Source organism: Rhinolophus sinicus, linkage group LG10 (genome assembly GCF_036562045.2).
Source record: "Rhinolophus sinicus isolate RSC01 linkage group LG10, ASM3656204v1, whole genome shotgun sequence".
Classification (NCBI taxonomy): domain Eukaryota; kingdom Metazoa; phylum Chordata; class Mammalia; order Chiroptera; family Rhinolophidae; genus Rhinolophus; species Rhinolophus sinicus.
In genome coordinates, this window is record NC_133759.1 from 22,904,523 (window position 1) to 22,928,148 (window position 23,626).

The 23,626-nt window shown below is 39.8% G+C and overlaps 1 protein-coding gene across 2 annotated transcripts in view; it reads right to left on the minus strand.

Annotated features, from left to right (window-relative positions):
* The window catches only part of RARB (retinoic acid receptor beta), a 668,790-nt gene that overhangs the window by 134,545 nt on the left and 510,619 nt on the right, over positions 1–23,626 (minus strand). For both annotated transcript variants that reach the window (XM_019745272.2, XM_019745273.2), the window contains one exon: positions 41–189. In XM_019745272.2, coding sequence (XP_019600831.1) covers positions 41–189 — 149 coding nt within the window. The remainder of the gene's footprint in view (positions 1–40; positions 190–23,626) is intronic.

Sequence of the window (23,626 nt, forward strand, 5' to 3'; positions counted from 1 at the left end):
GCAGAAGGACAGTGCATCAGGCAGAGCCGTGGGTACTCACCTTACAGCCCTCACAGGCGCTGACCCCATAGTGGTACCCTGACGATTTGTCCTGGCAGACGAAGCAGGGTTTGTACACGCGAGGTGGAGGAAGTGGAGACGGAGGGCTCGGGACAAGTTCCTCAGAGCTGGTGCTCTGTGTTTCAATCGCTACAGTGGAGATAGGGTGGGAGAAGAAAAAGAGACAATGGATTTCAGTTCATTTCTTTCTCACCAGTGAATTCATAGACCTCTGCCCCCAATTCAGCAATAACATGAGCAAAGACAAGCCCACAAAACCAGTTGTCATTTTAAGTACAGTGGGAGAGCCAAGACACAAAGTCAGATCTTTATAATGCAAACCCCAAGCTCTTTACACTTTTGTTTCCCCTAGCTTCTGATGCACTTTGAGTTTCAGAAAAAACTGGTTTGACCCTGTTGCTCATTTAACCAAAAGCAAATTTCCTGAGGATGAAGAAAGAAAATGTCCAAAGTAGCCACTCAGCAAGTATATGCGGAGGACCTCTGGCACACAGCCATAACTGATATTCATTTATAATAATATTGGCAAGATCTTTGATACTCAAAGACTGCTCACTGAAGAACTTATTAGAAAACATAGTATCAGGCCCCAGCTCAAGCCCATGGAATCAGAATCTGCATTTGAATAAAACCCCCAGGTGACCGAATGTACAACGAATGTTTGAGAAGCACTGCTTTCCACTAATGATGGCACAGTCAAGTTGCTCTTTACTCTAGATTTAAAAATACATGATTTCCCCCATCTCACTATTTAACTACCCAAATTCCATGGGAAATAGAAATTCACAGAATGTAAGACTCAAGTATTCTCCCATCCCACCTCTCCAGATTTATGTTCAAAGCCAAAGCAAGACCTGGCCCTATTTCTATTACAAGCAAAAATGCTCATAAAGTATCATCGAAATGGGGAAAGGAGTGATTGACGTGATCAAATAATGTTCCAGAATCCTCCACTTTCCAAATCACTTCACAATACAGATACAATCCAGAGGAGAACATTGCCAATTGTTCCACTGCTCATAGTCTCCCAGATTGGATATTCTGCTGACTCAGTTGTCCTATAACCAAACTTTCAGCGGGTCAACTCTACCATGTAAATATACCGGTAATCCATCCTGGTCTCCCATCCTGCTGCCACACTAGGCTGGTAATGCACCTCAATTACTGCAACAGCCTCTTCACTATATCTACTCTTATACCCCAGGGCCCACACTTCAAAAAAGCAGTCAGGGTAATTGCTCAAAAAGTTAAAATCAATCCCTCTCACTTACCTGCCTAAAGCTCTCCATTAGTCACCAATTAGATCAAAATCAACTTTCTACTATATGTTATGAGGCTCTTCATGTCATGGACCATTACCAACATCACCAAATCCAATGATTCTCGCAATTTATTGATTTCTAAACACTTGGCTTCTATTCTATCTCTTGAATAGGCCAAGCTCTCACACCAACTTAAGGCAATTGCACACTAACCCTTTCCCCTACCTGGAAATTCTCAGACTTTCACAAATCTGGTTTTTCTCACCTCTTAGATCTTAAAGCAAATGTCACTTTTCTCAGACATGACTTCTCTAAGTAAAATGCCCTATCGCGCTCCTCACTCCTGGTCACTATATCCCATTATTTTATTTTATTGTCTGTAAAACTCTAACTAATGCCTATATTTAGAATGTTTGTTTGTGTACAGTTTTATATTATACCTCTGCCACAACCTCAAATATGGGCTTCGTGAAGCCAAGGAACTTAGCTACATTTTTCACAACTGTGTTCCAGGCCTAGAAGAGGTCCTGGCACATAGTAGGTAGGTAATCAATAAATATTTGTTGAATTAATAAACTTTTTCCTTTTTGTTCTTCATTCCAAACACTAAATGTCCCTATAAGTTGTTAAATGATAAAATTGGAAACCAAATAGCTTTCATATACTCATTTGCTTCCTTAAAAATGTAATTAATTATCCATTTGGAATAGAATCAACTATAATTATAGTATTTTCATAATTCAGAAGAATGTTGGAATAAATTCATTAGAGTAGCGCAGGTCTAGTAGATAAATCTATTAGAGTCTTTACTGGTTAGAATCGATTTGGAAGGAAGAAAGCCCTAACTCTGGATAGCTTGGCACAATTATGTCAAGTGTTCCATAGATGGCTTGGCATCTGAGATGTCACTAAAGCTTATCAGATCAGCTATCAGGCTGTAAATGTAAGTGTTCCTCACTCTAATCAACTTCTCTGAAAACAAGTGAGTAGTAATGACATCAAGAAAAAGACAGTACTTGTTAAAAGTACAAAATAATACATTGCTCTTTGTAAAAATCCAAGAAAACAAACACACAATCCCACACAATGTTTTCACTCCAAGAAAATCACCGTTATCATCTTGGCATATATCTTCCAGACCCTTTTTCTATGCATATAAATGTTTTTGGTATGTTTGTTTACTAAAGTAGAAGTATACCGTAGATTCTATTTGGTACTTTAATTTTTTCTGTCATGAGTTTAGTTTATTTCCTTGTCAATAAATATTTTTCCCACAAAACATTCCACTAGGATGGACATCTTTGTAGCTAATCTCAGTACATACCTAATTATTTCCTCAGGATAAATTCTTAGAAGTGGAATTATTAGTTCAAAAGATATGGTTATTTAAAAATATTTTGTTAGTTTTTAAAATTCACGCTGGTAAACTAACTTCTAGAAAGCTGTGTCAATTTACATTCCTAAAATCAATAAATGAGCCTTTCCCTAGATGCCTCTCAAATCTTTTTGATCGGTTCTACTTGTGTGCCCCAATTTCCACCCAAGTATTTTCAACACTCTGACAAACCCCTGTCGTCACCACTATGATTGACCCTGCATTGTGTTCTCCACAGAAGCAGTGTGCAGAGTGTGTGTTCTAATGTCCTACTCGCTCTTGTAGAACAGCTAATCTGGCTTGACTAGGGAAGTTGTAAATAGAATTGTTAGAGCTGGATTCAGCTGTCAGAGCTATGCCCTGAATTTCAAAAGTGGGTGGTAATTTCCATAAATATGCCACTTCAAATACTTGTACTTAAGGGAGTCCAGCATTTCACCCGCCTAAAAAGAAGAAACAGAACTCTAGGCAATTTAATACCCAAGAAACTTGGGGCAGAGTACACAAAAAGGGGGAGGCCTCAAAAATCCAAAACTATATTCTACAAAGGTTGGAAAAAGCCTTTTTCTATGGATGAGAGTCATGGTAAACAAATGAATGAATCCAGAAGGCTTTTTCTAAACAGCTACCATGAATGACAATGTTCTATTGTAAGCAATCAACAGTGAAAGCGCTGGACCTTTATTAAGGCTGTGGTGATTTCACCAGAAATACTATGAACTTTTCCATATCTGTACAATGGATGTTCCTGTGTTCAATCACTTATTTCTGCTGAGCAACTATAACATACCAGGCATCATGTAATATACTACGGACAGTGCACGGTATAATCCCTTAGCCTTGACAAGTTTGGCTAATAGAGAGTAAACCAACAATTAAAATAGAACGCAGTAGTTCCCAAACTTGGCTGTACATCAGGACTACTTGGGGAGCTTTCAAACATCCTGATATGCTGGTTGTATCCCAGACCCATTATGCCATAACGTATTGGACTAGGCATCAGTGTTTAAAAAAAAAAAAAAAGAAATTCCAGGTGAATCCAAATTGCAGCAGTTTAGGAGTCACTGATATGATATAATGACAAAGGGGCTTCAAACTTTAGTCAGACACAGGAGAAATCAAGGGAGGCTTCTCAGAGGAAGAGACCAGGCTGTGTTTTAAAGAATGAATTGATTCTTTCTATGTGGTTCGAATTTGAATCCTACAAATGCCAGAAATGAATCCTATACAAACATAAACAGAAAAGTCTTATATGTGACAAGAAATAATCATCGTCAGAAAAATGTTTCTACTGGTAGTAAAGAATATTTGATTGTATATATTCAAATATCACCATCAAAATTGGTAATTTATGGCCTTTATTTCCTTTGTATGGCCTATAACACAGAATAATGCAAAGCAAAAAAAGAAAACATTTCAGTGGTGTACTCAGATTGCCAAAGCTAGCCTCAAGCAAACATGCCAAAACAAGTTGTAGAGTTACAGCCAGAATATGGCTGTAACCAACATAAAAGCAGAACTTGTACTTTATTGCAACCTCTGGCCTTTTTGGTAATGTAGCAAAATACACTTTGACAAAGTTTATTAGCACTCCTCTTCCACTTCTGTCTCCCCACCCTGCCACCACCACCAAGACAATGGTAAACAAGGGAGGTAGACAGCTTGATGGCTCCCCTTTGAATAGTCATTTTGGTATTTAAGGTAGCTACAGAGTGCGTGGCCATTGATCTGTTCACTGTCATCCTGCTTAAATCAATAATCTATTAGTCCCTTTAAATTAGAGTTAGATTCATCAAATGCCCTTGAGAGGCCTCCAACATTTTGTTCCGTATTCCAGACAAGCAGAATCAGTCCATGGAATGATAAAATTTTTGCTCAAAAACTCTGCAGGCTCAGCAGACAATGTGTCCTGTATTAGCTCATTCAGCGATCTCAGGCAGGCCAAAAAAGCAGTTTTTAGACTTCCCAGGGGGAAAAGCGGCTTGTGGCATTCAATAAAACAAGTACACTCCAACCATCCTGATGTGATTTCAATTTGGGGAAGGAGCCTTTGAGGAATAATTTGGATCTGCTTTTTGACTCCTGCTTTTATTTATTTTCTTGCTTACTTATTGACTTATTCAGTTCTCTTTGGTGATTGCATCCCTGACAAGCAGTAGCCTCCGATGTGGCATCTAAACTGCTAACCAGATGGGCTGCCTTGCTTCGTCAGGGAATGTCCAAAACAGAGAAACTTCTGCTACTTGTGCGAGGTGGATGCTTGGCTCCGTGGGTTCCTGCCCAGAGCAGAGTCAGCACCAGAGGTGCTGAGGGGGTCTTCTCTGGGCTGCACACATGCAAAAGAAGACAGCATGCTGAAACAAACCTGCACGGACAGAAGCTTCCAGCCTACATTTTAAACCTCCCAATCCCTGCAACATAGAGATGACTGTCACTGAGGAAAACAATGCTAGAATCACTTTCCTTGTATAAAAATTCATAACTGGTCTTGTTAGCCTCAAAGTCAGTACTCCTCAAAGTGTGGTCCAGACCAGCAATCTGCAACTGAATTCCTGGGGGTAGGGCAGCAGGCATTTCCTTTAGTGATGTTCAGACTATCTATGGTGAAGGACCATTTCTTACCCTGTACCCCTAATCCCTCCTGGATTGATAAAATTCAATAAATGCAAATCTCTACAAAAACTATATAAATAAAATGGATCTCTAAAAAGAAGAAATTAAGAAAAAGATTCCAAAACACAAGTTCCAATATGAAAAAAATATTAATAGACATAAAATTACTCTGTCCAATTGTTATAAAAGTTTCTAAACACTTTCTCTCAATCTCTACACTTATCTCATTGTGGGCTGGCCGTAGGCCATTTAGGAATGGACACCGGTCCACAGATGGATTTCGAGAAGCACTATTCTCAAGGAGTTCAGAGGTTGTTGACAAAATGAAAACAAACTAAACGAAATCTCCTCCAACGGAGATGGTACGAAAGTAGCATGCCAATGCTCCCAGTGACACAGCCTTCTTAAACATGGCCACAACTCTGGGGGTTAATGCATTTCCAAACTAAAAGCAAAAAAAAAAAAAAAGAAAGAAAGAAAAAGGAAAAAAGAAAAGAAAAAAAATTAATGCTGTTGCCTGTTAAGAGGACTTGGCACTTACAAACTTAACTCACCTGAGAAAACACAGTATAAATGTCCTTGTTGTTACAACACACCTGAGTGTCGTTTAAACACACAGAAAGTCTTCAACAATAGCTCCCTTCACAATTCCTAACATGCTTGGCATTTTTCTAAAGGTTAGATTAAGTAGCAGATACCATTTTTAAGAGAGAGCTCGGTATACAATATTTTTCTTTGTGAGAACTAATTTACTGCTGGCTAAACCATGTTGACAGATTTCAGGATTTTATGTTGGGCCTGATTAGAGGCAGGCAGGCATCTTGCATTATGAAAGCCCTGCCTTTTTACTAGAACCTTCCACGATTAAGACAGTATTTTAATGCACTCTCTGGGCAGCTGAGCTTTAAAAGAAAAAAAGAGTTGTAAAGCAAAAGGCATTTCCTGCATGGCCCCAGGGGAATTTTGAGCCCAGAGCTCCGGACCCATCGGGAGGGAGTAATTTCAGCTAATTAAGGGAGAACAGCAAAGTGTTGCATTTGGTCAAAACATTTTGGGCTTCATTTTTGTTGGCACCAAAGAGAGCCGGTCTGGATTTTTTCCCCCTTTTTCTGTGTATTCACTGCAGGATCGCAAGGCCCACAGCTCACATACATTAGGGAGAATGTCAAAGGAAACGCCAAAGTTCAACTAAAGTACAAGTAATTAGAACCAGATTCTCCGTTGCGTGCGTGTGCGCATGCGTGTGAGCACGCGTGTGGACATTTTATTAAAATATAATTTACATGCCTCCAAACGTTAGAGTAGGGGCAAAAGAACGCCATACGGTCGCTCGTTTAATTTTCCCGTCGCCTCTTGGAGAGAGGGTCTGCTTTTAATCATCTTTCAAGAGAAGCGGTTTGTTTCCACACACATGGATTTTGCAAATCTGTGAATCGCGTTCTGAAATTAGGTAATTGCCAAACAGGAAAAATGCTGCTTTGAAATGGTCTTGCCGCACACTGCTGCTAGCTCTGTGATTATTAAGCAGCTCCAAGATTAGTGCCGGGTTTGGGGCAGGCAAGGAAAGGAGTGGGAGGAGAAGGCAAACTTCTTCGCGGGGCTTTGGCAGTCTTGACTCAGTAACCTGCCCGTGACCCTGAAGGAGTGTGTGTTTGCCCGGGTCACCCAGGATCCTGGCCGAGGGCTGCAGTTGGGGTATGAGAATCCCTGCTATTCTGACGACGCATGCAACAGGTGCTGAATGCTGGCAGGGGACAAAAGCAGGGGCGGGTGGGGGAGAACGACTTTGATTTTTGACTCCTGCAAGAAAACCGTCCTTTGCAAAATGTGTTCCCAGGCCAGCAGCATGTCCATCACCTGAGAACTCTCAGCTCCACCCAGAAATGCCTGCCAGTCAAAACAGGCATCTTAAGAAAATCCCCAGATAATTCCTACGCACATTAACATTTGAGACACCCTGACTTAAAAATGTCAGCTTACTGTCCTCACCTCCCCAGAATCCCACACGTTTCGCTGAGTCAATTTGGCGTGGGAACTCGGTGAGCTTCCCCTTTGCACAGGTCCTCCCTACAACTCCACCTTGTTAAGTACTTAATATGTTAAGATCTTCAAGCTGAGTGTGTGCTTACGCTCACCAGAAGCCTTCGTTCTCTCCCACGGAATTTTGGCAGTGGATTTTAGTTGGCCGAGGGTTCAAAGTTGCACCGGAAGAGTTTGAACTAATAGTATCTACGATTCACTGAGCCCTTACTGTGTGCCTGAGGTTGTGTTAAGTGCTGTATATGCATTAACTCATTTACTCCTCCCCAAACCACCGGGAGGGTAGGAACCAGGAACTCTGCACCTTAGAATTAGGATATTTAAAGACACGCAGCACCTCACTCCACCTGGACAGAAGAGATTTAAATGGCTTCATATATATTCTTATTATTTTACAAAAACCCACAGCTTTTTAACTTCTTCCTCATTTATTTTCCATCTCCCTCATTTATTTCCTTTGCTAGAAAGTCACTGGCTGTGGTCTAGTCAGGCCTATTTACTCTTTGAGAACAGCGGAATTGTGTCCCTCCCTTTTCTTTTAATTCACAGTTACAATTTTCCAAACACGATTTGATTCCAGACATAGTTAAATTTGACAAGATAGTTTGGGCCTTAAAGAGAGAGAGAGTAGGTTCAATATCCACTAATCACTCTGTATTGCTGCTACACCTGCCTGGGCTCCCGGCCAGTGGCACAAATTATTCCCGAGACTGACTTTTACCATGGGAAGTGCTGTCATATTTTCATAAGGGACCGTGATACATTCAACACCTACATTTCATTTTTATAATGTGCTTTCTTGCTTCAAGGAACATAGTCGAAAATTATCTCATAGGTTGTTTTGGGTGACATTTTTAACAGACGATGCTTTATATTACTATTTTCTGGCACAAAACTAAGATAGCTGATGACAGGGTTCAAATAAATTTTCCCTTAAAATCACTTAGCAAGCCAACCCATCTAACTACTTATTAATGATCTGAACTGCGAGGTATCAGAAATGGAACTGGATTAAAGGAACAAATGCCGAAACAGGTCTCAGGAGTTGTATGTGGATGAAACTAATGGCATCGCAATGTTAAGGTCCATCCTCCCCACCCCCACCCCCACCCCAGAGTTTATCTCAACACCAAACAATTTAGTTACATATTTCGCTTCTCATCAGGATTCCCATCATTTCTAAAAAGCAATTACTACAGTAATAAATGACATTCTCTCGGTTCAAATTTCTTGCACACACAGATTAAAACACAAGCATTCAAATGTATATCATCTCAGATACACAATTCTTGGTTTATGCACTGTAAACATATTTGCAAACTACATTGGTGCCAGCCTTACAGAAAAGTAATGGGGAGATACTTTTTGGAATATTTCGGGAAGATGACAATGAAATTATGCTTTCTCACATGGGGATCCTTGCCGTTCTTCTGAGGTCTGAGAAAGTTCAAGTACGATTACATTAGAATTGAGCCAAATGCCTTTTAACAAAATAATGCTCTGCTGACTTGGTTATGTTTGCTGCTAAGAAGTTTTGTGTTTTTTTTTACAGGTATATACTCATTATTAGCGGTCTCAAAATAACTTTTAAACCAATGTAATCCTCACTATGTGGGTGTTCCTGGTTCCTAAAAAGGACGAAAACACCATGAGCATACAGAAAATTATGTGTAGGGAATGATGGGGAGGTCACAGGCTTTGCTGCCGGATGGACCTGGATTTGAATCTCTCTTCTGCTACTTACTAATTTAAAGGTCACATAGTTTTTTTCTACTTCTCTGAGCTCTAGTGTCTCCTTTATAAAAATGCAGACAATCCTAAAATTCCTGTTAGTGAGTTGGTGAAAGGGAGACGGTGTTTGCAACTTGCCTGGCGTACAGTAAGTGCTTAACAAGTGATAGCCAATCCAGATTTCCACTCACCCCCCTACATTTCCCTTTTACTTTCCTTAGTCTTAACCAACCCCGATTTTGACCCCCCACTTCCCTGAGAGACGTTCTTCAGTATCTGGAGACATTTTGGCTATCATAATTGGGAGCCACTATTGGCATTTGGTGGGTAGAGGCCAGAGATGTTACTAAACATCCCATAATGCACAGGACATTCCCCTGCCCCCAAAATGAATTATCAGGTCCAAGTTATGAATAACGCTGAGGTTCAAAAACCCTGATCTAGGGTAAGCATGCTACTTGTGGGGAGACTTTAGGATAAAGGAGTGAGACAGCAAATAAAATAATTGCTGCATAGTCCTAAAGACAAGAAGGCATAAGCTCAGTTCCTAACTCTGCCTCTAGACAATCACCTCATCTTCCTGAGCCTCAGTTTCCTAATCTAAAAAATCAGAGATGACAAGCGTGCTTAGTACATTGAAGGGTTTACATTGTCTAAACTACAGAACTATAAAAACACAAAAATCATAGCTAATATTTCATTATTAGAGTATTTGGGGAAATGTAGTTAAGCCACATCTTAACGTGACTAATACTGTTACCTTAGAAGATGATAGAAACATCTTTAGAGCCTAGTCTAAGGACAACTTACAACAATATTAATAACTAAAAATTATGGAGCATGGCCTCTGGGCTAGCCACCACCCCTATTCTGTTCTGACCATTTTACGTACATATACTAATTCACTTGCTTCTCAATGATCTTATGAAATAGCTAGTCTTAGTATTTCTTTTTTAAACGAAAGAAACTGGATACCCAGGGTGTTTAGATAACTTGCTCAAGGCCATACAGACCGAACCTTTGAGCAGACATTTGAAGGTAAATGGTCTTGGTTTGAAGGCACATGGTCTTGGGTTCAAGAGAACGGGTGTGACCCAGGGGTTGGGAGAAGACAATGACATCCTCGCTATGACTTCCCAGAACTTCTTTGCAAGAGTCTGACAAAGTCCCTGGCAGCAAGTTTGAGAATACTATATAGACTACGTCTAAGTCAAACACACAGTTACCCCAGCATAAGGACCAAAAGTCAAACTGGACAACTAAAAAAGAAAGAAGCGAAGGGGACAGAAATAAAGCCCTTTTTTTTTTCCCCCAGTCAGAGCAATAAAGTAGGAAAGTCCCCCAGAAGCAAACACAGGAATTAGAACACACACACACAACCTTTCCAGCATCTTCCCTGCTGAGAAACCAACTCCCAAGCAGGCAGAATGGCAGCAGCTAAGACCAAGGTTCCAAAGGCCGTTGGCAATGCTCCAAGGGCGTGTGACTGCACACGGAGAGGAACAGTAACTCAGGCCAAATGTGGCTATACCACCAGCTTCAGGGCTCTGCTGGAGTGGGGGTTGGTGGGAGGGCTCTAGACCCCCCCCCCCCATCCCTCAGCTGGTTCTCCATCTCATGCCAGTGGGCCATATGCACTCCCTTAACCAAAGTTTATTTGGCACAAGAATGAAGCCAACATCCAGAATTCTAATGTTGTGTGATAGCTCTTCTGTCACTGTCTACAGTTTTGGAATGCCCCAAATGAGGAGCTGAGGTACTCCTTCCCTGAGGACCAGGGTGTGTGGGAAGAACGAGTAGAAGCAGAAAGGTAGTAAACATCCCTACCAAACCTTCTAGGTGAGTCATATGAAGATTTTGTTGGTTCCGGAGATGAGTGTAACACACCAGTTCAAAAGGATACAGTTGGGAATATTTTTTTTTAATGGGAATATTTTATTTAAAAAAGATTCTTAAGTTTCTATATGGAATTGTTCAGATTACAGAAATGCTATAACATTGATTTTTTTTACTTCCATGACAGTGATTTCTCAGTATTTCTTGATGTGAGAAAGATGAGAATTTCCAAGTGCTTTAAGTTTAGTTGTTTAAAAAGAAATTGCTAAGGAAAACTTAAAAAAAGGAATTCAAAGAAATTTTCACCCATCTCTCAACTGTAAGCAGGCCTCAAGTCTCAAGTGTTTTTGGATATTCCTTCCTTCAGGAAACGTTCCATCTTCGCAGACAAGTTGAGGCATGAGGTTGGAAGTGTGACCTCTGGAGCCAGCCTTCCTGGGTTCGAATCCTAGTTCTCCTAGTCACTCGCTGTGTGACTTTGGGCAAGTTATTTAATCTCTCTGAGCCTCAATTTCTCTTTGTATAAAATGATAGTATATCCCTCTTTGGATCATTGTGAGCATTAAATGATAAGTCACTGTAAAGCACTTGGGACAATGCCTGTCACATAGTTACATAAGCAGTTATTTCAAGTATCATCCTTGTGTTGATGTCATGCGGGGTGGCATGTGGGGTCTCTAGTTCCGCTCCCCACATAAGAACACAGGACATGGTGAGGCCAAAAAGGAACACCCACGGAGCCATAGGTAGTGGAGTCATACCACTATATTCTCACTGGCGACTAGGTTGGAGACACAGGAAGCGGGAGACACACGGTCCGCAACCTGCTGTCCACTTCTCTTTGGCATCCAACCTCTCTTGCTAGCTGCAATCCGTTGAGCTAACCGCAATCCGCTCTTGCTAGCTCAGCCACCATCTTCTTGCTAGCCCACATTTGCTGGTAGCATAGCCACAGCAGTTATATTAGTGGCCAATGGCTCACTGGTTACAACTGATGGCCAACTGGCCACAACTGATGGCCATCCAATCATAGTTGATGGCCATTTACTACTTGAGCCAGCACCTTTCCCCGTGAGGCAGAGAGCCTGGAAACTGCACTCCTGGCTCTGTCCCCACAATTGATGAATCTCAATGTTACTCACCTTCCTATCTTTCTCCTACATATCAGTCTCATGACCTTCACTTCCATTTCCCTACTAAAATAGTTGTCTCTAAGAGATTATCTACAAGCTAATAAGAATAAAGCGAGTTATGCCATTGCCTCCTTACTCTCTATCAACTATCCCTTCCTTCCCAGCCTCTCAGAAATTAATCCAAACTATTACAACGACCATCTTCTCATGGGTTTTCCCAGCCCATTCCCAACCCACAGCTTCTTCAAACACCTCCTTACCATAGTGATTGCTCATGGGAAGGCCTTCGACAGTTGTTGAAAACCCAAAGTGGCAAAACTTTGGATCGACTGAATGGGGAAGCCGGGCAGTACAGGGCGGTGACTACCAGCCAACAACATCCAGCTGCTCAGCAAATTACACTGAGCACCTGGTAGGGCCAGACACTCTGCTAAATACTGAGTTATGAAGAAGTTAGAAGACACCATTCTTGGCCCATGTAAACGGACAACTAAAAATACCAGATTGCAAAAACAGCCCCAAGCTGGAGGAAGGACCTGAGGACTGCCATGATGGGGTATATTAGTCACACACACAGGCTTCGGCTGCCTTGCCTTTACCTACTCAGTGCTTAAAAGAGTGCTCAGTACACAGCATGAGCTCAATACATGTTAGTTGAAAAAAAAACAAAAAAGAATGAAATCTGCCTAGAAATCTATACAGCCGATAGCAAAGAAATGATGATAGTTGTAGCCGATTCAGCAGACTCTCCTCATAGCGCATGTTATTTGGTGGTGGATGATTTGAGGTGTGTTGTCACCCACTTGTTCCCTCATGATAAAAGTGTGAAGAAGAGCAGGAATTATTGTCATTATCAGTTTTTCAATCTCTAGTATCGCAGGAGGACACTGAAGCTTAGAGAAGTTAAATGACTTGGCGAAGGTCACAGTTAGGAAATGGCTTGATCCAGAGCTGGCCTCCTGAATCCACACACAAGATTATTATAAATAAGAAATAAAGCACTCATTTCTATCCCAAGCCGTCCTATTAATTTTTTAATGTTTTAAGACAAGGTCAGCAAACTTTTTCCGTTAAGGGCCAGATAGTAAGTACTTGAAGGTTTGTGAGCCATATGGTTGACCTCTGTCATAGCCACTCAGGTCTGCCGTTGTGGGGGGTGGGGGGGGAAGCAAGCGCAGACAAGATGTAAATGAACAGATGTGGCATATTCCAATAAAACTTTATTTACAAAAACAGGCTGTAGGCCAGATTTGGCTCAGTTTTCTGACCCCTGCTTTAAGACAAAAGATGTTAAAACTATTTCTTAATATAGTAACTGCACATGTTCCTATAAAATCCAGGCTTTCCTTTGCTTCCAGGGTAAAGAAAAGATTATGATAGCTATATGTCACAGAAATGTGAGAAATATTTTAAGGATGCTAACACCACAGTGTATATAGTATTTATATACACTCTAAATGTATAAGGTCTGCACCTTTCCTTCAAAACTAACCTCATGTATACATTTTTATTAGTTAAGGAGGTCAATATGTCTATCATAAATACAGTTTAAAATTCCTTCCTACATATTCTGTCTATTGGGATTATTTATCATGCCTTGTTCCCTGGCTTAGAGCCAGTCAGAATATGGGAGTTTTAATAAATTTAATCCATTACATGGATTTTTTTAGTGCTCCATGAGACAAAATAAAATGTACTCTCATGGTCATATATGCAATAAACCTGATATGCCACTTAATATTTCATGTCCCATTTTACATTTCAGTTGTGACGGTTTCCAGCTTTCAACGTGCAAAATGACACAGTTTCAGCCATATTTTTGCTCCAATCTGTTTTGGTTCTTTAGAGTACTCCTGAGAATTCATAAATAATAAATCTCACTGTGACTTGAGGGGTAATTATTATTGCTTCCCAATATTCTAAAGAAGTATTGAAGTAATTGTCCACTGACATTATGCCACCCATTTGGCAATGTGAGGTGGTCATGTTTATTTTTATTAGGCCATGTTATCTTGTGGTGAAAAAGAGGTGTGCGTTTATTTCTACAGCTAGATAAGATAGCATGGTAGCTGGTCTCCGAATATGGCCTCCTCAAGAACCATACCTCTAGGGAGCCACCATTGTATGGGCCTTTACCCTTGAATCTGAGCTGCTACTGTGATTTCCTTTTGATCAATGGAAAAGTTATCATCAACTGAAGATTATTTATTGTGGAGCCATGAAGAACCTGTGGTCAGGGCCCGTCTCAACTCTTCCAGAATCTGGTAGATAGTAACTTGACATCATTATGTACTTATCCAACCAAGCTTTGCATACATTCCTTCCAGTTACAAGAGCAATGGAATAATCCCATCCAAAAATAATGAATTAAATTCTGGATGAAAAAGACTACGATAATTGCTTGGCTATGAATTTAAAGACTGTAATGATTAAAACATCATAGTATGAGGCTCTTAAAAAAATAAACAGATCAACTGTAACGCAATGGGTCGTTTTTTGTTTTTTTTTCCTCCAATTGCTTATAAAACTCACTCATATCCACCTGAGCCCACATGTGAACACCACCTGCTTATCACCTGCGCACACCCTCTTTTATTTTGAGATGCAGCTGTCTCCTTATAGGATTGTTGTAGTTTTATTTGTTCCTCCAAGGGACAGATTGAATTAGCCTCCTCACACTGGACATTGCAATTCAAAATAATAGCAAAAGACCTGCAGGTAATGGGCCATAATACTCACTTGATACCCACTAAGGAGGGTTTAGATCACTTGCTCTCTGTTACCTATCGCAAAACATCTGTTTCATATGAGCCAGTTAAAAGTGCATACATCTGTAAATAATAAGCCTGTGTGTGCACATAATTTAATGAATTAGGACATAAAAAGGAATTGAACAGTAGGGGCAAAGCAATTAGAGTAACTGCCCATTTTGTTAAAAATGTATTGTTTCCAGCTTTCACTTGGAAACCCTTTTATTATTTTCTGGGTTCTGAGGCTTCTAACCTTCCTCTTCCCCCTCCCCACAAAGAAAATAAGAGTATACTTTGCATACCATGTTTCCCCGAAAATAAGACCTAGCCGGGCCACCAACTTTAATGCATCTTTTGGAGCAAAAATTAATATAAGACCCGGTATTATATTATATTAATTATATTATATTATATTATATTATATTATATTATATTATATTATATTATATTATATTAAAATAAGACTGGGTCTTATATTAATTTTTGCTCCAAAAGATGCACTAGAGCTGATTGTCTAGCTAGGTCTTACTTTCAGGGAAACACGGTAGTTGGCAGGGGGAAGGAAATGCACATTATGCAAAGCTGAGCTGCGAAATTTCAACTCATTGTCTCGTACTCAAGAGATATGAAGTGGGTACCTGAACTGCTCTATGCCTGGGGACTCTCATGTGTTAAAGGGAGCAGTGACAGTGCTTCCTCTTCAGGCTGCTGTGAAGTTTAGATGATGTAACTCATTTTGCGCACTTGGCAGATAATATGCTCTTAATGGATATTAATTATGATGATGGTGGTTATTCCATTTTTAAAAAAATCAATCACAGCTTGCAACCATTCGGGCTGGAGGACACACACCTTGGTTCAAAAGTTTCTCTTGATCACTGATTTGGTCTCATTTCCACGTACTTCTCATTTCTAGAGATGGACAAAAACGGGGGTGGGGGTGGGAGATGGGGATGGAGAGACAGAGCAGCAGCAATGTCCTGGTGAGCAGGAAGTACTATTAGAAAATCTATTCCGAGGATATCAAAGTGAGTCCCAGAAACCCAAGGAAATATCCCATTCTCATATTCTCAGGCCAGCTTCCCAGCTAACACATTTATAAGAGCTTGCCATACAGCCAACTTGAACCTCCCAAGTTTTGAAAGCTCTCTCAGGTATACTTTAAGGTGTTTTGAACCCACAAATATACAAATAAATAAAAGCAGAATCTACTTGAGATGTTCTGAATTTCGAGTTCATTTTCACTGAAGGATTTTCAGCGTGTTTCCTGAATACCTACTGTGTGCAGGCAGTGGGTTACAAAGGAGACCACATATAAATGAGCAGAAGGCACTCCTGGGTGGCAGATCATGGCATTTTCTAGAATACACGCTGAGGCTTCCATAAAGTATGGCTTGTTCTTTTCTGCCTCCCTGAAGTTTAAGATATTTAAGCAGAGTGAAAGCAGCTGGAAAATGTTAGAAGACACTCTGTGTCCATTTAAAAACCAAGCAGGAATGGAGCACAGGACTGGAAATTGTATGCCACATTGATAGAATTGCTACAAAGAATATAATTAAGTACAGCCCACTGGATTCTGTGAAAATCTTGGTTTAGCTGGGCAAAATAAGTGTTAGCAAAATAAATGCTAAGAATTTGCCAGGCCCCAGGAAAAACAGTTCCACCCAGAAGGAAAACAAGTTAAACAATGACTGAAATCACCGCCCTGAAGTATTCTGTTTACATTCTCCTACAGTCTATTTACCATCTACATAAAGAGATAATTAGAGCTCCTTAATAGCAATAGGAAAGAAGAATAAAGGCTAAAGTAAAAGGGAAATGAAAAGAATGAACAAATATTGAAAACATATTAAAAGCTGAAGTATATAACCTGTTTCCATTACATTATGTTATGTAAGACTCAGTCTTACATTATGTTATGTAAGACTCAGTCTTATAGTAAAGTAAGACCAGGTCTTATATTAATTTTTGCTCCGAAAGACGCATTAGAGCTGATGGTCCCTCTAGGTCTTATTTTCGGGGAAACACGATGGAGCTCCATTGTTCAGTAAAGTAGCCACTGGCCACATGTGGCTTTTGAAAACGAAATAAAATTAAATAAAATTAAAAATTGAGTTCCTCAGACATATTAACCACATTTCTTGTGTTCAATAACCACACATGGCTAGCAACTACTATATTGGACAACAGAGAATTATAGATAATTTCCATCATTGTATAAAGTTCTTTTGGACAGTGCTGATATCTAGTATACGAGGTCAGACAACTAAGTTCACGAACTCATCCTAGAAAAAGTGCTACCCTGTTTCCCTGAAAATAGGAACTAGCCAAACAATCAGCTCTAAGGTGTCTTTTGGAGTAAAAGTTAATATATTAAGACCCAAATTATATTATATTATATCATATTACATTACATTATATAAGACCGGGTCTTATGTAATGTAATGTAATGTAATATGATTTTTACATTAAGATGCATTAGAGCTGATTGTCCGGCTAGGTCTTATTTTCGGGGAAACACGGTACATACCTCATTGTTGAATATCACTATGGTCACCTTTGAAGTACGCCCCTTGGGAAGTTATGCACCGACACAAGTGCTTAGTCCACCCTTTAAAGCAATTTTGGAGCTCTTTTTCTGGAATAGCCATCAGAGCTGTCGTCAGATTACCCTTGATATCCTGAATGTCATCAAAATGTCTTCATTTCAATATTTCTTTTATCTTCAGGTAAAGAAAGAAGTCACTGGGGGCCAGATCAGGTGAGTAGGGAGGTCTTCCAATACAGCTACTTGTTTACTGGCTAAAAACTCCCTCACAGACAGTGCTATGTGAGCTGGTGCATTGTCGTGATGCAAGAGCCATGAATTGTTGGCAAAAAGCTCAGGTTGTCTAACTTTTTTCACGCAGCCTTTACAAAACTTCCAAATAGTAAACTTGGTTAACTGTTTGTCCACTTGGTACAAATTCATAATGAATAATCCCTCTGATATCAAAAAAGTTTAGCAACATGTTGCAACAAGTTCGGGAACTTAATTGTCAGACCTTGTATTAAGGGGTGGTGAGCTTGAACATATCCACTGACTCAAACACAGTTGACTGAGTACTGACCAGAGGTAACAAGCACTATATTAGCCCTGGAAAAACAGAAATAAAGGACACAATATCTGACCTCAAAGACTTTTCAGGTCAGTAAGGGAATCCAACCAATAAAACAAAACAAATATAAATACACAGTAAAAAGGAGAAATGCGTAGGAACACAGAAAAACAACCCTGGTGACTTTAATGGCAGCTATGGTGGGAGTATTCATGTGTTCCCTGTAGAATTCTTTAAACTCTTCTGCATTTATATGTTTTTTTCATAATAAAGTATTGAGGAGAGAAATCTATTTACTGAGTCTCAGCTATCAGATACTTTAAATACACTCTCTTATTTAAGTCTATGATAAGCTTGCAAGGTAAACTTTATGGATCCATTTGACAGGTTAAAATAAAATTGAGATAGCTTGCAGCTCTAGCTCCCACAGCAGAGGTGTGCATGAAGCGTGCCCAGTTCCACTCATCACACGACATGCTACCTCACTGTACACACTGTAACACACAGCAGCATCTTACAGATTTTGATCCACTTCCATCTAGAACCCACTACATGACCTTTAGTAAGTCAGTTTGTCCATTTGTCTCTGTTTCCTCAAAATATATCATTCAACAATTAGATTTCAAACAAAAGAAACAGGTAGAATATGGCATATAAAAATCCAAAATAAAGAACAATGCATTGCACTCAAAATATATCTGAAATCACCAAAATAAGAGCATTATAAGAAAGGATAATAATAATTATTATTAATGTAAACTTCATTAAACAGTGATCGTTTTCTGAGGTTTAGGACCCTCTAAATAAAATAGATACTTGAAATAGGTGGTAAATACTAAAATATTGATTCAACTTCATCATCTCTTAGGTAACCCTCCCCCTTTTTTTTAAGTAATGGAAGATACAGTTGTGCCGCTTAACTAAGAGACGCCACCTATATAGCAGAAACCAATAGTACCCATCTCTAGATGAGGGCTATGAGTGAACTACAATAACATGAAAAACCTTATTTCTCATCTCTCAACTTTCTGCAATTCCTCAGTAAACACAAGACTAAGCCTGACCCCAACTCCTGTGAGCTATACAGGACTAGGCCAGCGCAGACTTCAATGACAAACAGGATGGAAAACAAAGGACAAAAGAATAAAACAGCTCCATAGTTCCTACCACAGTTTAAAAGGCTGTGGCTTCTATTAGAGAAATAATGTAATCAAAGGAAATGATGTGACTTACAGTTCTTCACCTCTCTTTTTCCCACATTTCCCCAAAACCAAAACATGCCATGGCTCTTTCTCGGTATATTATCAGGGTATAAAATTTTTTTCAGGAATTCTCCACTCAACTGAGAGATGACAGAGTCAAACTGAGCAAGCTGATGACCCTTATGTGAGTAACTGCGCATAGAGGATGGAGGGAAGAACTTTGTGGGATTTAAAACCTAGTCTGCCACTGTGTGATGTCAGTCATGTTACTCACCTTCTCTGAGCCTCAATTTCCTCTTCTATAAAATGAGTATAATCATACTTTCCTCACAGAATTGTTTGTGAGGATTAACCGATAATAAAGTATGTATAGTCATGAGAGTAGAATTTGGGGATTTAACCAGCCAGAAAAACCCAAACTAAAACCCCACAGTAACTCTTCGTGTTAGTCTCTATTGTCAGAAGACAATAATTTCTTTCTTATCATAGGGCATAGAGTACATGATGACTGTTATGGTGGAGTAAAGATGGCTGCACGTTCTTTGTCACTTTACCATTGAAAGGTAGACTTATTGAATCTGGACTAGCCCTGTGACTGCTTAACCAACAGAATATGGTGAAAGTGACTCTATGCCAGCTCTGAACATAGCCTTTAAGAGGGCTGGGGGCTTCTGCTTCCTCCCTCTGGGAATGCCGTCTCAGAATATCAGTGCCACACTATGAGAAACACAAGCCACATGCAACTACTCCAGTTGACAGCCCCAGCTGAGCTCTCTGCTAATAGCCAACAACAACTGCCAGCCGTGGGAGTGAGCGGTCGTGGGCTTCCAGCCCAGTGTACCCCTGGACGATGCAGCCTCAGCTGACATCATGTGGAGCAGAAGATCTACCCAGCTGAGCCCAGCCCATCCACAGAATGAGACAATAAATCATTAGGCTACTAAGTTTGAGGCAGCTTGTTACACAGCAATAAGTCACAGAAACAATGATAAAGAAATGTGATATTTAAAAACTTAATCTAATCAGACCCAACTCCAACGGCACCTTATTCAATAAACATCTCAGGAACATTCGTATGAGAATTTTCAAGAAGCACATTTGAAAGGTGTGCACCTATTTCCTTGCTCAAGATGAGTTTAAAACTCTGCTTTTGTAAATTCATTTACAAATTAACTCTGAGGCACTAGCTACAGAGAATTACCTACAGAAAAACTTCAAGCCTGCTTGGTGTGACAAAAATGTGTAACCCACTTGATCCCTCACTTTTTTCATCAGCTCTAGTTCTCAGCGGTTTTTAAATTTTTTCCAAGATGAAACTCTGGTTCGAAGTCCCGAGGAGATTCTTGTGTTTGTGTTATAAGGGGGCTGTGTCACAAGGACTTGTGTACACAAGTATCTCCCATACACTGTGAATCCAGACAGAGAAGAGATAGCATTAGATTCATCTTGGTGTCCCCCACAGAACATTTCAGGGAGCCTGGAACATGGCAGACACCCAAGAGTCTTTTGTTGAATGGAACACTGCCAAGATCTAATCCATCAGGGAGTAATAAAAACGTACTGTGCCCCTGACAGCATCCTTGGGCAAAGTGTATTGTGATAACTTTGAAGGTAACAGTGCTCACTTATAAAAGTCAATCCATTTGTACTAAATCTGGAGGTTTGGTAAATGGATGCCAGTGAATCAGGACCACCATGCTATCCAAACTGTGACAAACGGGAAGGACTGTCACCTAAGTTATGAGCCACAGACAGAGGAACCATTTCACTGAGGAAAAGAGATTCTAGCTAAAAAAAGAAATGACTGTTTACTATTAGCCAAGGCACATAAACCACAGGTGTCATGCTGAAATCTGAGCAGAAGTTCTACTCAGTGGCGTCTGTATGTTTTCAGGGTGAGAACAGAATCCTCATTTACATTATCTCTAATCTTTCTACAAATCCTGCAATGTAGACATTATTATTCCCATTTCATAGCTGTAGAAATTGATCCTGTGTCAAGTCAGGCCATTTCTATGATCTCAGCCCATCCGGCAGTGACAGGGATACAGGTGGAGAGATGCATGGGAGGGCAATGTGTGAGTGGGATTGCGAAGAACCAGTAAAACTCTCAGAGAGTGACAACTTTTCATAGCCTCTGGGCTGAGGGCACGAAAATCAAGACACCTTCTTCTCTTGAGAGCTCAGGGCGTACAGATGATAGGATAACCTCTGTAAGAGTATTTGCACCTTCCGCCACTAGAAGCCCAACGTGGGTTTCAGGAAACTCTTACCCAATTAGCAGACAGATGCCCTGTTCAATCAGCATCTTCCAACTTTCTCCGCAAAGCCAAACCTGTTCATCTTCTCTCTAGTTCCTATTGTTTCCTCTGATAAGCAGGGCCCCAGTGAACAATTAAAGCTTTCAATAAATAATCTCTAAGCACATTCATTTGATTGAGTGTTATTTGATACAGCAGTTAGTTTCAATGGGGCAGTTAATATTGATCACATAAAGTACTCCAGACAAACATGAAACAGTTCCAGAACTCCATGGATTATTACCCTTTATCTGCCAGTCATCTGGGTTACTTGTAATGGTCACGGAATTTAAAATCAATAATAACAATTAGTGTTCTGTACACCAAAACGGATGAATCATGTGAAATGGGTTTTCATATAAAATCAAAGGTAAAGCGGGCCTGTAACACGGAGAAAGGCTTCTGAATTTCCAGGACACATTTGGCAAGGTACTTTCAAGCAAGTCTTCAAAACGGGCAGCAAGAGAGAAAGAAAGGTATTGAGAAGATGTGGCCATAAAAACTCCTGTAAAACCCCTGACACTCCTAACGCAAAAAGATGAAGCATAAAAGATAAAAGTGATCAAAATGAGAGTTAACAAACGTAGTAAAATTAATGGATTGGTAATTTACTTTCACTGAGATGCGTTTCTAGGCACCTTTTTCCAGCTTCCTATTCAAAGGCATTAATCGTGATTTTTTTTAATAATAAAATGGCAACAACGGTATTTTAGCTCTGCGGCCCCACCACTGTAATGTCTGGATAATTAAAATGCAAAGCAACAGAGAAATGTTTCATCATTAAGCTGTAACCAGCACACGATGTGAAATCATCCATTCCAAAGACTTGTTTTTCATCAATTATTTGTTATTTATCTGATGTAAATATAAGGAGGACTAATTAAAATGTATGCCTTTTTATACAGCTCCTTGTCATTAAAGCCAATGAAAGCATTCTGAGGACCATAATGAAATAATTATGTTTGCCTTTAAGAATTCTCTTCAATAACACATGGCAGTACTGAGCTAAATTAAAACATCAGGAACTAAATTTCGCTTTCCTCCATTTCCATTTTAGTTAATTATACCCCCAAGCTTTCCAATAGACCAGACCCTAAAATATCTTTTGAAGCTGAAATGGCCTTCAGATCATCAGCCTTTTTATAATTATGGACTTTGATGACAAGACAGATACTGTAGACCTGAAAGCTTTAATATTTTTGAGAATAGGGATTTATTATATGAGGTCTTCATTTGCTCTGCAAATTCGAGAAAAGTTGTGATAAACGCGATCCAAATCTTCTCTTCCCAGTTAATTGATACACTGGTCTTATCTGCATCATTCCTATCACAGTCTTTTGAATTCAGCTATTTTCTTTTTTTCTGATTTAGTAAAATGTCAATCTGTGGTGAACAGTAATTGATCAATAACAACAAAAACAGACATTTCACTAAATCTGAGTCAAATTAGGAGAGTAATTCCTTATTCAAAACTAAAACTTAAAAAAAAAAAAAAAAGAAGGAATATTTAAGAATAGACTAAGGAGAAACTATGAATTCCAAAACATAAAATAGGACACTTTCATTCGAATTTTTCCTTCTCCACACCTCAAATCGGAGATACTTGTGAAAGAAAAAAGAAAAAAAAAAAATTTGCATTTAAGATGGAAAGACGGAAAGAGGGGAGGAAAAACTGCTCAGAGGTTTCAGGGCTGTGGCAAATGAAATGGCTTTTACAGTCCTGTCATATGATGCAGATGGGGGTGGGAACATGGTACTTAGAAAAGTGAACAGGAGTCCCAGGGATTAACTCTGGCAATGTGAATTCCCTCCCATTTTGTTCTATATGGGGAGTTGGCATGGTTAGTGAGTGATAATATTTGGTGACTGCTGGATAGACTGTCTTATGAGACATCAGAGGGAAACTGTTGACAGCCAAGAAACAAATACCTATTATATGACAAACTGCTATTATAATCTCAATCCATTTTTATTAAAATCACTCCCTCCCCTCCCCCAAGTTATGCTTTGCTTTGTTTAGAAAAATCTCCTTTTGGGAATGAGAGCCACTGTCACCCACTATCACTCGTGTTAAAATGAGCTTCTCCCCATCTGAGCTGGTTCACTTCAGCAGCTACTGTGGGAGGCCTGGGGCTCCTGGAATCCCTGTGCCTTGACCAGAGGAAATGCTTGGCCAGACTGAGTCGCCTTGCTAACATCAGTTCCTGTTATCCTTGCCTTATCATG